Source organism: Syngnathus floridae, chromosome 5, assembly GCF_059516105.1.
Source record: "Syngnathus floridae isolate MCC-2025c chromosome 5, RoL_Sflo_1.0, whole genome shotgun sequence".
Lineage (NCBI taxonomy): Eukaryota > Metazoa > Chordata > Actinopteri > Syngnathiformes > Syngnathidae > Syngnathus > Syngnathus floridae.
Window position 1 is genome coordinate 1,901,461 of NC_142417.1, and position 16,974 is coordinate 1,918,434.

Sequence of the window (16,974 nt, forward strand, 5' to 3'; positions counted from 1 at the left end):
AGCTATGCCTACACGATGACCCACTAATAACTAATGGGATTATCTTTTTTAGTTTTTCAAGAGCAGGGGTGTCCAGACTTGGTCCTCGAGGGCCGCTGTCCTGCATGTTTCAGATGCTCCATCATATCTGATTCAAATGGTCGGCAGGATTGTTATCATGCGACGTCAAACCTCGCTGGTAAAATTGAATCAGGTACGTTGGACAGGGGAAACATCTAACATATCATGGATTGCGGGCCTCGAGGACCAGCGTCTCTGCTCGATAAATTTCAACAGTGGAAATATGACATGTTCTACTCGTCCTTACAAATCAAATTTTGTTTCTTCCCGATTTACAAATCTGCTGCACCATTTTACATTTCTGCTGATCTCACCTGAAGCACATAAAATCGGTGTGGAGATGACAGCGCTTGTGGTCCAAGGCTCTAAGTTTAGATGGGAACGTGTGGGGGGGGGGGTGAGCATGTCAGTTTATGTCACTGGTGTGGGATCAGTTCCATTTTGCCCAAAATCAGATCAAGGGATCGTCCAACCTTGGCAGAGATCTGATTGAGATTTTGCTTTCTATTGTCTGATGACTCTTTAACCCCAAAAGTTCATATCTGCACCATTGGTCCACACGTTCTCAGAGAGCGAGTAGAACGCTCTGTGACAGATTTAGAGACTTGTTTGTTTATTTCCACTAAAGTGCGCAAGACCAAACGCTTTGTCGCATTAATATGCAGCATCAACGCGGGAGGAGGGAGAGGCGGGGAGCCGGAGCAGGAGAAAAGGCAGAGATGGAAGTACGGAGACAGACCTTCTTGCGCTGCTGCTCGGCTCGGCAGATTATTTTAAGACTGATTGAGACGCCAACGTCAGACGGATTGGGAGCGTGAAGGCAATCAGCAGAAAGATAAGGTGCTGTTACCTGAAGACGCAGCACTGTGCTGGCTGTTTGGGTAGTCCTCCCTGCACGGTCTGATAACAGCTTACTTTTAATGACCAGTGAAAGCTGGCAGGAGATGGACACTAAACAGATCAACCTCTCCTCCCCTCCGGCTGCGCCTGGCTCTGCTCACCAGATATACACCCCCCACCACCACCACTCCTCTTCTCATTCCTTCCATCCATCCATTTCTCTTATACCATATCTCTCCATCCTACTATCCACCGATCCCTTAAGCAAGACTAAAAGCAAGTGTGCCAACATCTGCTCCAGTCAAGTGCCATAACATGTATCAGAATCCAAACAATTCTCGTATATTTTCCTCGGAGATGCTTCTTCTGCAACCGTTAGGCGTGCCAACAAGAGTCATAAACACGGGCACACAAAAAGCATGTAAGTCCTTCACGTTAAAAAGGTAGCCACTCGTCTTGGTGGATTACAATTATACGGGGATTCTTCTGCAGGCTAATGTGTGGTATTCGGATACATGGAAATTTAATGTAATTACAATACGGGAGCTCTCGGTGGCTTCGTCAGCCGCAGATTAACGCGGCTCTCGGCCGATGCTTGCTCTCACCTTTGGCTTTTTTTTCTGCTCCCCTCAAACCGTACAAAACGTTCTTACTAATTTTCCCTCCTCTCCATCGCTTAGCGAGCTGTCGTCCACTGGCATAACTCTCAGCAACACCTCGCAGCCTGCAGGCCGAGTAAGCTGATAGGCTGTCAGGGGTCATCTGCCAGTGAGTGATTGGCTTAATGGTTGAGGCCAAGGCCTGGGTTGAAGAGCCAATGAAGAAAAGCAGTCGGGTCTATGCCCTCTCGTGGACACATTTCTCCAGGGATCGAACTTATATTGCGTTTTGTTATTTTGATTTGGATTTGATTAGCTCAGTCAAAAAAAAAAGGAAAAAGTCCATTGAAAAGGTGTCAGGTGAAGCTAGAACTTAATAAAAATAAGGCCCCCATTTTTTCTAAACAAAGCAAACATACTTTAACAAAGAAAACCATCAAAGTGCCAACAAACAGTAAAATTATTACTATTTATTATTATTATTTCCAGCCAAGCCAGAAAAAAATGTACAATACTTCTAAACTTAAATTTATGGTTCATGTATTCATTTAGTGCTTGAAGCAAACAATTCTTTTTGATGACATAATTGAACCACAAATGTTCAGAATATTTTCAAAATTATTCCACAAATGTACACTTTAAATCGAGACATTTCTGAACAAAAATGATGAAAATATAACTACAGGAGGTAACAAAGCTGACACTTGGAGATTCTCCATCTGGCTGCCTGAAGATTCTTAACATCTCTATCATCTTTCCTCCTTCCTTCCATCTCATTCTTTCTATGCCCACAACCCCCTCGCCCTAACCCCGTCTTTGTAAAACACATTTCTGACATCAAAGAAGCAGAATTATTAATCCTACCAGAGGTATCTGCTCCGAGTGTAGGGATCAAGAACCAGGTCATGATAGATGGAGGTGGAAAGACAGAAGAAGGAAAATGGATGGGGGATGTTAATGACAACATTAAGAAGCTTGAGTGGAGAGCTCCAGTCGTCGACTCATCTTAAAGAATAAAACAGGTCTCGCACACAATGGCCTTATAGCACATATCGCTGCCATGTAAATGTGTTTTAACACGTGAGTTTGAACATAACGATCCTGGGGAAGACACTGTAACACTATAGAAACAATACAAACAGCACATGTATGAGATAATGAGTCACAAAAACAGACGGCTAGTGGCGACACCTGTGCCTATGCAATCACACGTAGCATTTAGCCAATGAATCATCCCACCCACTCAAACGACCACGCCGTACTTTGCCAGATTTTCCATATGTGGAGTCAAGGTGTAGGCGTTAATGAGCTGAGTAACACATGGAATCACGTTGCTGTATGGCTCCATAAGCGGCTACTTGTCTATAATAATCGGCGGTGGTGGATCATCAGGTAAATATCGTGATGTCAAAGAGAAAAAAATAAAAAATGGAGGGAGTAGTGACTGATCAATCAAATGATAATCATATAAAATAAAATGATAAAAATAACAAATATTAAAAATATAAAGGTTGGCATTGGTTGTGTCATATAAGCAGCATTTTTTAATCCAGAAAATCGTATTTAATACAAACAAAGAGAGAAAATTAGCTGTTTTCGTTGGAATCGCATCAAGATTCGCGAGACCGACAATGTTGTGTTGCGAGTACGACATAACGACATCAGTCTACGGACAAAACTTGTAGACTGACCTCATGAATTCCTGCTTTGACAAGGCCGTAATGCCTGGGAATACAACCCCTAGCCTAGCAAGAAATCTGACACAACAGGAAATCGTTTTACAGATTTCTTCCTTCGGGGCTTGAGAGGCAAATAACTGTCACTTTCGTTTAGGCCTGCCTTCGCCCCCCGGTGCCTGGTCAACAATTTGTAGAAGGGGACCTCTCTTCTAAAAATTGTTTTTAATATGGGACCGAGTGTAATGGAGCAAGGATACATGCGCGTTTGGGAGTATAAGGTATCGTCACAAAAATCGCTCCAGGTTGACTTTGTGTGAGTCTAATGCTCCTAAGCTCTTTCTAGCCCCTTTTTACTGGTTTTGGCATTTATTAGATTTTATGCTGTGCACTTAATCTTTATTGGGCTTTACACAACGAACTGACCGCGACTGACTAGCAACCCGGGGAAACTAAAGATTGGCCTCTTGCTCTTTCACTGCTACCAAACCCCTGTCTTGCTCTTTATTAAAATAATACAGTGTCACATGTACATGTGAATTAAAATGATACGGTCAAAGCACACATTCAAGCAATGTCTAAATGCAGTTACATTAAAATGTTCCGTTCTGTTTTTTTGTATATCCACTTTAAATCTCCTGCAATTTGAAATAATTTTGCAATTATTGTATTTTTTTGTGATTTCTTTTCAAAATGTAAAGTAATATAAAGTATTTTGGGGTACATTTCACTGAAATCTGAAAGTTTAAATTTGTAGTATGGTCACACTGACTTTTTGGGGATCTCTTGGTTTTGGGTTTGACTCTGAAACGACAAATGATTGGAAATATTCTTTTTTTTTCCTAGGAAAAAACATGTATGTACGATTAAGAAAGGCTCCTCAAAAGGTACACACAAATGCCGCCACCATTTTTCTTTGTCTGGCATTTGTAATTCACTTTGTGTATAAATGTATGAAAAGCATACGAGAGAGCTGAGTGAAGGGAAAAACTAACACTGAGGATGAGATGCAGCCGGAAGCCTGTAAAGCCCGGTGACCGAGGTCAACGCTCTCAGATCCACGTCACTAAGAGGAGCTATAAAAGTTCAAGAGGAGGTGTCTTTGTCAGCCGAGAGGAAATAAACTCCAGCTTTACTATACAAGGACATCAGCATCGAACGTACGGGAGCCGGCCGGCCGGCCGGCCAGCCGGGGCTGCGTAACAACAACAAGCAACAAGGACAAAAAAAAAAAACCTACATCAATCATTCAAGGACACATGCGCCACATCTTCCAACAATTTGTCCAAGAAGCTTTTGCATCCAAGCACACGCTCACATAATCACTTCCACTCTCAACGCTAACCGGAGAAAGGATGTTTGTGGTGGGATTTCACACCATGACGTGTCCGCATCCAACAACATGTTCCAGAGAGCTGAACCATAATGAGAGGTTAACAAGAAATGACTTCTCTTCTACTCTCCGGGGAGATTCGATCGAACGCTTTCACACACAAGTCCGAAAATTTCACACGAGCGCATCCTTGGGAGAAACCTCTCCCCGTGCGGCCGGCGTAAACAAGCCACGACGCGGGGGCTGTTCATCATGGCTTATTGGTGTATGTACATGGCGAAGGTTTGCTGGAACATGATTGGTTAGTGCATTCATCAATCTGATAGCGATCAGTCCCATTTCGAGGAGATAAATCATTAGCTCCGCAGGGGCAAATGCTTGGCACGCCAGATAGTGATTATTGATGGGTTAATCCCAACTTCATGGCTTTGCATTCAGGCAATGGCCTAAAGGTCTATCATGCAAAATGTTATTGTCGCCTTTGTATTAAGACTTTTTAGCAAACCAGTGTAATTATATTAATTATATTCTAGCAGTGACCTGACAATATTTTTGATCGTGCAGGTTTTATCGAGATTTTGTCCTGCATTATATTTTGAGTGTTGCATTCCAAATCCTATCACAGTCTTCTGTGTTATTTTTTTCCCCCTCATTGAATCGCTTGTGTGTAGCCACCCATTGGCCTCGTTCTCCCCCTCTCGTCGTCCAAGTGATGTTTTGCAGAAGTGCTTTTAAAAGCCCCAGAGGGTAAATAGTGCTTGGAAAGTAAACAGAAATGAGCTGACCTTGCCAGAGTTTTTGGCTCTTGACAGGGGAACGGCTTTAAGACTTCAAGCGGCAAGGGTCACATCTATAAACACATTCATTCCAATGCCAACAATTCATAGAGAAAGCAAACAAGTTCCTGGCAGAGGAGAAATAATGAAAACTCCAGAGAGAATGGGAAAGAATCAAAATGAACGGCCAGAGTGGGAAACGTTACAAGGGGTGCTTGATTCAAGCCATGAAGATGAAATAGTAAGCACCTGCACTCCACAATAATCTATTTAACGCAGAATATAAATCGCCTGGATTCTGTTTTTGGTTTAGCCCAACGAGAGTTCAACCGTCTATAAAACACAAATGGAACGACGCCACACCCCTAAAGACAATACAGTGAGAAATCTTCTCACACGTTGCATAAATATATACGAGCTTTCTTCCGGGTGGTCTTGAGGACACCCTTCGAGCAGACAACCGAGAAGTCTTAAGTTGTGGTCTGAACTTGACCATGTGGGCAGCAAGCAGGGGCCTCCAAAATGTTGTCCTCTAAACTTCTCGCGAGCTCGTTCCCTCCGCCTTAAAAAAAAAAAAAAGCTGATGGGTTCAGCCGGGGATGGCAACAGCTCCCGCGGCTGTGTTTATTCAGCTTTAAGAGAAGGCAGTTTAGCAGGTGCATGCCGCTGTAAGTACAACCGCAATCCAGCGCTAAGAGGATTAAAAGCTAGGATGATATCTTTCTAGTAAATAACGCTTCACTGGAAAGAAAATACAGCAATAATGGAGCTCTTCTCATTCCCTCAGCTTCATCCTCTTTGCATTGGAAGACAAAAAGTAAGTGAGAAGGAGGGAGAGAATGAGTTTATATGAACTGGGGAAAAAAAACACAGGTGTTAAGCTTCTCCAAACTAGCCTGAGTAATGGGGTTCTGTTTGGAGGGTGTGGAGCCGGCGGATAAACACCATGCTGGTCGATAGATTTGCCTCCTCCTACTCTCTAATCCCAACAGCGTTTGCAAAAGAGTATGCAATATAAGCATGAGAAGCGGCTCAAACGTATACTAACTTCTCACATGGAACTCCATTCAGGGACAAGCTAAGCTTTGGCGCGCTATCGCTTTCCAAACTGGCAGGGATACTCATAGCTAAGTGGAGATGAATCATTGAGGGCTTCATTTCCATCATCTGAATGGGCCCAAGAATCACAGTAGGGGGATGCCAAGGCAAGAAAATGCCTTATATTTATTCCCTATCCCCCACTTGATGTTAAGTAACAGCGAGACGATATTGGACTTAGTGTGGAAATGATCTGTATGAAGCAATAGAACAGCAGGAAATCCATGCGTAACTGTCCCTTTCTTCTTACTATGACTTATTTCCTGTATTTAAGGGTTGACCAAACTGTGGCCCCGGGGGCCATTTGCGGCCCACAGTCCCTTTTCTCCTTCATCCCTATTTACTGTCAAGTTTTCGCAACATGCCAAGATGCTGATAACTAAAATAGTAACAAATGTTCTCTTTTAACAGAATAAACATATATGATAATAAATTGAGGCAACAATATTTTCTGCCACCTTCTGCTCCGCGTGAAGGTCCAATTTGTGTCTTCATTACTGATTGGTTGCTTGGCCAACCACACACAAAGTGCAGATTTAACAGAACGCTGGGACATAAGCAGAATTTCAAAAGTAAGCGCAACATATAAACAATATATAAGTGCTGGACTTTTAAAATATTTCCGTCTGCGAGGAAAACTATTTGGACACCTCTGCTGCATAAGTATTATCTTCTATAGGTTCTTTGCATGTAATGATATTTTTTGCAAAAAAAAAAAATCCTCCTTCCAATATATCAGTTACAGCAGAATTGCAATCGTATTGTTTTTCTTCTTCAATCCCATCATGACTCTGACTCCTCTTCCTCATCCCGTTCCCCAGCCCACTCATGAAGTGCTGGATGTTTACACCTGCTCGGCCTCACTCAAAGGCGAGGGGTGGTGAGTGACCTGCCTCCTCTCTCCTCCCCACTCCTCCCTCTCCTAAAGGAAACAATCGGGCTGTTAAGAAGGCATCAATGGCTCTCACAGCTGGAGGTGTATGTGTGTGTGCATGTGCCCAGCCGATGTTGTGATGAGCCCTGCTCACAACACACTCCAAGACCTAAGTGGGTGGGTGGGGCATTGGACGGTTCTCCACCTCATATCGCACAATGCAGCCAATTCTGTAGCCTGCTCAAGTGGAGCAAGAAGGAGGATAGTGTTGGCCTTCAGTGGGTATAAACCTCCAGATCAGTGACCTGGTGGGACAATGGGCTCTCACATAAGCACACCCCCTTTGCTAACCCTCAAACAGCACTAAGCTAATCCCCTGAGCTGCCAGTCGTACCCTTAAAAGTGAAGTACGGAGTAAGCCTAATTACATACGAGGAGCATTGGCTGCTGCTCTTCAGTTACTCCTCATTCCGAATGTATTTAATATTGACGGATATTATGGAAAATGCGTAAAGAGTTCTGTCCAGATATTATGAACTAGAAGGAATAGTCAATGAAGATTACAAGAGTAATTTAAAGACACGCGACAGAGAAGACTGTCAACAACCTTAAAAATAGTGAAAAAAAAACCTCTTGCTCCTTCTGAAATAAATGGATCACCACATCATTTACAGCAAGGGTAGGCTTTTATCTATTTGCTTATTTGAATGATTTCAAATCAAATATTAACATCAAATATTTATAAATATCATCTCTATATTCTACCCCCTCAGGAGTGCTTATTTCAGATTATCCTTGTGAAATGGCACTACAAAGTGCGCCCTTTTCTTCCCCTCTGCTGCAACCTCTTAGCCCTCCTCCCACCATCGCCTTTAGCTTCCAAGCTGACACTACGCAGCTCTTTCATCCCAAAGGTTTCAAAGGTTCTCCTCTCCTTGAATACAAAACACTGCCGGCTCCTGAACTTTTGATGGTGGCTGAAAAGCAAAAGAAAGTCAGAAAGGCCTCTCTATAAAGACATCACAGGCAAGGTTCAGGTGTAGTTCACCTACCTGATATCTAATCCATATTCAATAGTGGTGAGCCATGAATCCTACAAGATAGCTTTTTGGGGCCTATATCTTGGTGCTGAGGAAAGACATTTTGAACAGGATAAGCCCGTCCAAAGAGCAATAGAAAGATGGAATACAGTAAACAACCAAAGACTTTGAATTAAACGTATTGCCTCCTTTAATTGTCAATGTGACCATGTAATACCCGGGTAGGCAACTCCGTCCTGGAGGGTTAGGGTTAGGTTGAGGGTTAGGGTCTTACATGTTTTCTATGTCTCCCTGTTGTAACACTAGGTCTGCAGAAGCATACCTGATTCAAATGGCCAGATCATTACCAAGGTTCTGCAGAAGCTGGATAACAATCCCGATGATCAGAAAACACGTCGGACACCGGCCCACCAGGAGCGGAGTTGCCGACCCATGATCGAAGAGATTGAGATATGCTAGATGTTCTCCCCTTCCGTTTGTCAGTGAGAAGCAAAGGCTCCGAGGTTGAGATAGTGTTCAAGAGTCTGGGGATAAGCCATTGATTACAGAGTACTTTTATCAGTCGTAATGACGGTCTCGCACCGCTAAAGAAGGACACCCTATTGTCTTCAAGATAGAAAACATACAGTTTAGGGGGTCCATATGCCACGCTAATTGTTTATTGACTGTTCACAGCAAGGAGGAAGATAATTAGGGTCATTAAGTAGTGTAACTAAGCAGACACAAGTTGTCAATTCCAGATCCCACCAGGCTCGTTCACGCGATTGTAACAAGCTGTGTCGGGTAACCAGTCCATGGGAAAACAGCTGGAGAAGTGTGGAAAGACTTCGGTTCTGTTTTTATTAGTCCTCCGCCTCATCCGTTCTTTCTCCTCTAGTTATTTTTCTAACCATAAAAAAAAATAATACGGTGTCCTCTGTCCTTTGAATGTTGACACAAAGGAAAATATCCTTGCAAAGAGACTGTTATTGCATTGTCGGTGAGATTCGAAGGAGGCTGCGAAGGACTGACGTGTACGCAGGTAAGGAAAGGGAAATGCTTCAAGAAGGTTACATAATACGACTTGAGTGTTAAGAGAAACACTTTCAACTTGAAGTGTCCGCACTTGTACCCTCTGAATCATTTATTTAACAATATGCGTGCATTCTTGTCAATGAGGATTTTTTTCCTTAAGTGGAGGCAAGCTTGAAATCACGAGAAATTCTCTGCTCAGTTTCATATGACTTCGAAAAACCTGGAATTGTCTGCTCTCGCAACTATTTTACTTCACCGAAGGCCTCTTTTCTCTCAATAAATCCTTATTCTAACAGTTTTTATTCCAGAAGGCTACTTTTATTCCCACAATCACACATATATATATATATATATTTTGTATTTATAAGTAATGCTCTCAGTTGGAAGTTCTCTCCAAGTATCAGAATAAAGTTCTACACACAACTTTCCTCATCCAAAACAGTGACTGCGGTTTCAGCGGTGGAATTTGTATTAAGCAGGTGTCGAAGAGGTGTTGAAAGGGTCTGAGGCTGACGAGAATTTAGACGGACGCCCACAGGGTCCTTAGTCTCTGGGGCTTGTGGACAAAAACCATCACTTAGTCCCAGATGTGATCGGGTCGGCAGAACAGCTCTGCTTGGTCTCCCCGGAGACTTACAAATACACAGCTGCAGATAATATGAGGCTACATGCTGTGATCCATAACCAGAGGCAATAGGCAAAAGGGGATATTCAACAGTTTCAAGAGTGAGCATTGGGATGTATCAAAACTGCATGTCAGATGATTTCATGTCAGGAACCACCTTGAGGTCATTTCTGTAGAGGAGCCCAAATTTTATACATCAGTCTGAGTTTTAAAAAAAAATGCTTGTAAGGTGGATATTCATTTCAGACTCTTTTAGGCCCCTCCCCTCCAAAAAATTTAATTTTTATTAACTCATTCACGCCCAATGACAGCTATAGACGTCAAATATCCATTTGAACTGCGCTGGTAGTTCAAGAAAAATCCAACACGGTTAGCTTTAAGCAGACGAGTTTCAATGAGGCAGCTGGCAAATGTTTATGTTTACAAAAAGTGTGCCTCTATGCACATTTTCATCCCCTTACTAATTCTTTAATAATGCTGCTCATTTAAAAGTTGCCCTTTTCATCCATTATGGATCAATACCATATTTGAGTTTGTTTGTTGTGTGCCAAGTGTCAATGTGCACAAGTCAAAGGGAAGCAGCCCTTTGTTTCATCCTGTTAATAAACACCAAGGCATTGAATATTTCATCTTCTCCCACACAGACCCTCAGAGATGTCTTTGTGTTTAACACCCGGTGTCGGAGAACCTCACAACACGTTCTCTCTATCTCCAGTTTTGGTCCCCCCCACTCAAATCTTTTGGGTTTGTTTGCAACTCAAATGCCTGTGCGGGACTGTGTTGTGTAACTTATTTAACAAGCGTTCATTCTCTTGGAAGCAGTTCTACCCGTAGGACCCGGCGAAGCTTTGACTTGACTTTGTGCGCGTGGATTAATAAATTAACCATTCTGTCACAATCTGAAGTCAAGTTTTAATTATTAACAAAAGTCAATGCATAATTTCATTAATCATGTTTCAAGCAGGGCTATGACTCCCGTTTTTTTTTTGTTGCTGTTTCTCTTTGACTGATTAAAGCTGTAAATCTCTGGAAGCAATGAAATGGTCGTCATCTACTCAACGGTCTGTTGTAGTAATAATAAAAAATAGTTCTTTTTTCATGAGATAGAAATATAAATACTAGAATAGAGAGAGACATTTTTTACAAGAATAGGGTCATCATATGTCTGTCTGTCGATGTCTGACGTGATTGGTTAACGACACCCTCTCATTGCTAATATACTTTAAGTGTTATTTTTTTTCTGTTCACATGCATGTGGTGTTCAAGGTAACACTCATAATCACAGTATAAACCATTCACTTATTAGAAATATCAGCTCTGGAGGACTATAAAAAGACAGAGGAAGACATGCACAATTATTGAAAGCATTGTTATTGTAGGTGTGGGTGTGAGAAGATTGCTCCCTCCCCATGAGTACTCAGTATGCTCTCACAGCTCGGTTGCCATAAGTCTCAGCCGAGACAAAAGTGCCTCATTGGGGCTTTTTGTTTTTTTCCCCCCGCCTCGCCTCCTCACTGTGTTTTCCCTCCACTCACACGGTTTGCCTCTGGTCGCTGAGCTAACCCAATTAACAGGAAGTCAATGGCTCCCTCAGGTCAGATAAAGACACTGCTTCCCAACACACACACACTCACGCACATGGATGCACACACACACGCACAACTCAAAGTGCTCTCTGCTGCCCCTGCTGACCTCGCTGAACCCAAAGAAAAAAACAGCTGCTCACCATCGACTTATATCAATATGAACAATGACAACAGTGTCGGTGGTAGTTACCAGGCGTTGCCGTTCATATGAAAATAATAACGTGATTAGTCAATTAAAACAAGAGCAAATGTATCCTCTTTTATTCTTTCAAAAATATCACTGGTAGTCAAAAAGTCTAAAGTGTTTTTTTTTTTAAATCAATACGGTATATAAAAACTGAAATGGCCTTGTTCTCATCTGAAGTTTCAGGTAACACACAAAATCATTCTGGTCTAAAGGTACAGGTGGTTTGTGTCCAATTTATCGATATGAGCCAATTTTTAGGTTAAAAAAGGCATTTAAAAAAAAAAAAACATCCATGTACATGTGTCTTCCCCCCATGCCTCTTGACCACCGGTGTGACCAATAGATGATGTCACAGCTGACCCTGAGAGAAAGCTCGAGCACAGAGGCCACAAAAACAGGATGACTTGTAGAGCCACAAACACATCAATCAAGCCTTGGCCTATCCACCCCCATAACGCTCTCCGTCTCACACACACACAAGCGTACACAGGCACGTCCAACCCGGCTGTCTCAATTAACCCACGCTTAATCTCGGACCTCCCGTAGCAACTTCTAAAAGCGATCCGGGTAGAACGGGAGATGCTATCTGCCAGGAAGATTACAGCGCGACAGGCAGATCAAAGAGGGGCCGGACTTTGGGCCCCAGCGATTAGCGGTAATTAAATAAAGTATGTCTGTTTAAACTTCATTAGCAGCTGGGCGTTTGCTCCACCAGAGTGGGCACAACTCAACCGTCCTTAATTAAAAGATAATCCACAGGATGGCCCCCTAATCTCCTTCCAAAATATGCCCCCCCCCTCCCCTCATGCAACACGCAAGTTTTTACTTCACGGCTACTGGAGAGACAGACCGGTGGGTGGAGGTGAGTATTAAAGCTGCCAAAAGCCTGAATAGCGGCAGCGAGGCGAGTGGGTGACTCTCCTCTCGCCCCCTCTTCACCACCCCCCCGACCTAAAGAGGAGCCGAGAGGGGAGGGGGGTAAAGGAAAAACTGCCCCCGATAACATCAATTTAGCATGCCATTATCTCCAATGCTGGAAAACTACACTCCGGCAAAGTCTGACATAAATCTTGGAGAGCTGGGGGGACATTGAATATGCATGAGCTGAAACAGATATGACACTGCTGGCACATTAATATTCTCGTCACTGGAGGTTTTCAAACTTTCAAGTCGATGACTTGAGCGAATCCAGTCTGGAGTTTCCATAAAACAGGGGCAAAAGACTATTATACATAATTAAAGAGCGACAAGCTTCTGAACTCTGAGGGTGAAAAATAAAAAAAATAAATAAAAGGAGGCGGGCAAATAAAAAAGAAAAATGTTTCTGCCTGTTTCATAGAATCTACAGTTTGGAGAAGGGTTTGCATCCAATTGATTTGATGACTCGGCGTTATTGGTGAACAAACACCGCTTTTCGGGTTTCATGCAATTCGCTCCACAGCAATATATTAAACAAAAAAAATCTTTCCAAAATTCTGACGAATTAATTTTTCAAATTTTACGCAAAAATCTTATGTAATATTTCCGTCTTTCGTTCCCGCTTGTAAGATTTCAAGTGTGCTTACCTCCAAGCAGTTGCTCGCTGTGGCTCGCTGTTCAATCATGTCAAAAGGCGTCTTAATAAGTGTCAGCTGCCATTGGCTTGATCATGTTATGCGGAATTGAATCCAAAGCAATAGCCTGCCATATGAAAAGCAAAGACACAAATAGCCTGTACATCAATTATGCCATCCACGCAACAACAAGCGGCGTGCATAAATACAATGCTGAGCAGTCTTGATACAGTAGCAAATTAGTTTAAAAGGTGGTGATCAATCACAAAGCAGGAGGAATATAATGGATAAGCCAATGATGTACAATTGGAATATACACCACTTGCAATTGATTTACAAAAGATCTCTCTGCCGCGTACGCTATTAAACAATAAATAACAAGCACGGGCAAACACACTTCAACCGGCGATACGGCCATCAGAGCTGACAGAGGCTCCACTGCCAGAAAATCACATTTGTCACGTTTATTTCTTCCCAGAAAAATGACGGTGACCCGCCATCGTCCTCCAGCCGTGTTGCGACAGCGGTATCAACAAAGGTGAGGTTACCATGGTCACCGCGGAGGTGTCGGCCGAAGATGAGAATGTGTGGCGGGAGGGAGAGTCGTAGACAGATGACATCAACATTGTTAACGGACATATTTGGAGGATTGATCCGACCCACAATAACAAAGCTGGGAAGCAGACACACAACCTGACCTTGACCATCCCTCCAAAGCAGAGGCACGATAAATAAATACAAAGTTGTCCCTTTGACAAGAGCAATCTGTAACCATGGGCTCCCTCTTCTCAACAACACCCCCACCGCTTCCTCCCATCACCTCACTTCACACTTCATCGTCTGTGTGGAGTATCCCTACACCTTCAGGTTATTCATCATTCGACAATATATATATCTCGACTCCTCATCCGCTATTTTTATTTATTTATTTTTTACCTCCAACAAATTGATTTTGCCCTTGTCAGGACTCAGCCTATGTTGTGACATCCTACGTAGGGCCAACTTCAATGACACTCGGAGATGGACGTTTTAAAAGCTGCCTGGACAAAGGTTTCGCCGGTTTGTTATAAAGTGAGGCAAGAGTCGAGGTGAGACGGAGGGGAGTCAAGAGGTAATCAAGGACACCTCAACCCCGTCACACGTTTTAAACCTGCTATGCCGATAGCACTGTTGTCCCCGCGTAGGTGTTATTTTCAGCAAAGCCTCGGGGCGAGGTTCTTCGGTCCGGATCTCTAAACACAAGGAGATATTTCGCCGGGCTCTCATTTCCCACCACTTGTTACCTTAATTTGTCGACAAGGCCGGGATCCTGTCGGTGTCAGCAAGCCGGATGAATGGGCAAATGTCATGGAGTTATAATAGTGCCGAGGAATTGTCAAGCATCTTGTATCATATATGGCAGCTGCACAGCAAGATAATAGATTTATTTCAGGAGTGTCTGAGCCCTTCACCATAATATTGCTTTTTTTTATTTCCACACATCCAGTGTCACCGCACATATTTAGTGTACATTTTGGAATAACATGCTTTCCTGCTGACACAATATAGATAGGTGATCCTCTTTCTGAATTTGCCATGTATTTTTTTTCATGCAATAGGTTAAGGTACACTGAATTCAGATTTAGATGTTAAGATAAGGAAACAAAAGATTAAGCGGATTTTGATTAAACTACAGTTCTTATTAGCAAGATGGTTATTCTCACAATTTCTTAGGACTATATTAAAAAAAGATGCAACCTCTATAGAGTAAAAAGAAATGCTGAGTTGGATAATATTTTCTGTCTATTCCCCAAGAGAGACGCGTCTCACACGGACAACAAGACGCATGAGACGACGGACTGCTCGGCAATCACCGAGACTTTATATGAACATATGCTCCCATCAAGAATTACCAGAGCAGAGCATATCTTGTCTGGTACATGTGCGTGTAGAGAGTAGACAGCAATTAGGCAGCCTGACAGCCCTGCTGCATTATAATCCGTGCATTTGCTAAGATATGTGAGAGGAATAGCAATGCGCATGTGTAACAATTCACATAAATGTGATCTTCACAATCATCTCAGCTCAAAAGATGCTGCAGTCCACTTTTAAAATTCAGGGCGATCGACAACAATAGTATTTTCCCATGCCATGATTTTGTTGTCTTTACACAAGGACAAAACAATGGCTCCTGTTTCTAATTAAGACCTACTAATAAAATGTTCGGCATTATTGTGAAGGCCCTCTCCAATCTTCTCACAATGTTCTGCATAGTTACTGATAGGAGTACACTCCAAGGATTCCAGGCCGCCCGCTCGGACATTCCATGTTAGCCAAACAGATATCGGTATCTATAATGTCGCCGACCTACACAATGGGAGACGGAGGAGCTTGGGAATGTTATGTGTGTGTGTTAGTCAAAAAAATTCTCAACATGTGGTCATGAAGTGACACACATATGTATGTCCTAAACTGTCAGTCCAGAAGAAACCCACACTAATGACGCTTGGATGTATGAGAAAGCCAGTCCAAGATGGTGGAATTGGGTGTTCGCAAGCCTTTGCTGAATGCTAACAAGCAAGAAGATAGCGGGCTCGCCTTTAAGGCCGCAAGGGCCTTCACAGGGGGGGCACAATGCAGCTGACACAGAACCAGGAAAATGAGCAAGACAAAAGTCTATTCAGGTCTTGGCACCGGCGAAAGACTCACCCATCCCCCAAGATGCAAAAAAAAAAAGGGGCAAGAAAAGCAGAATGAAATTGAGTGAAATGAATGGAAGAAAAGCCATGTATCGGTCTCCATTGCGTCCATCAAATGGGACGTCTGACAGCTGGCCTTAATGAGAGTTGTGTCCTTTCGCTTTTGTCGTTTCGAAAGTGACGCGCACACTAAAGGACCCACACACAAAGATTTTACCGAATTTTAGGTTTTGAAATGTAACACTATGCTGTCGTACATATAAGGCTGCTTTATGTTATCAGAATTGAAGGTGCACTAAGATTAGATATATTTATTAGAGTTTATTTATTATTCATATTTATTTATTCTTATTATATTGTCTAAATTTCATGAACTTTGAACCACAAGTTACTTACACATTCTCCTTGTCCTTTCTTTTTTGGAAACTGCCTCCTTCCACTTTCACAAACAGGAAAGATACCTGAGAAGACACAACAAAAAAAAAATCTCATGAAGACTCCAACAAAATGACTGCAGTGAAAATTTGGAAATGACACTGGAAGCACATCATCCACTAATTACGGCATTTTAAAGGATTGCTCACATATTCTTTTTTTAACCCCTTCTTCATTTCCCCCTTTCACGCTTCCATTTTGTTTAGCAAATAGCTTCCCCTAATCCTCATTGAATCAATTTCCAGTGTCAAAATGAATAAATTAACTTGCTTTATTTAGGAATAAACCCTTAATACAGGAATGGTTGGTAATTAATTTCTTGTAATTGCCCACCAGGATTGGTGTCACGAATATCGTTCAATGCAAGCATGCTACATTTACATAAATATGCAACTAGATTGTGATGCAGTCACGTAATTTCGAAAACGGGTCGTTTTTGTGGAAACTGGTCAGTATAAGTATTTATAGGAAATATGTGGTGAGCAGAAAACAATTTCTTCACTGGTCTGAGTTCTCTTGCACATATTGAAAGATGTGATATTGGCTCCTTAACAAAACATATGATGGCAGCACTACAAGGTAACCCCCAACCCGACTGAG

General features: G+C 42.5%; 1 protein-coding gene across 3 annotated transcripts in view; it reads right to left on the minus strand.

The window, feature by feature from the left end:
• Window positions 1-16,974, minus strand: part of LOC148397377 (uncharacterized) — a 208,038-nt gene that overhangs the window by 64,531 nt on the left and 126,533 nt on the right. For 2 of the 3 annotated variants that reach the window (XM_088377374.1, XM_088377373.1), the window contains one exon: window positions 16,336-16,400. In XM_088377374.1, coding sequence (XP_088233500.1) covers window positions 16,336-16,400 — 65 coding nt within the window. Of the gene's footprint in view, window positions 1-13,273; window positions 13,389-16,335; window positions 16,401-16,974 lie in introns of all 3 variants that reach the window. The other variant, XM_088377375.1, reaches the window with a different exon arrangement.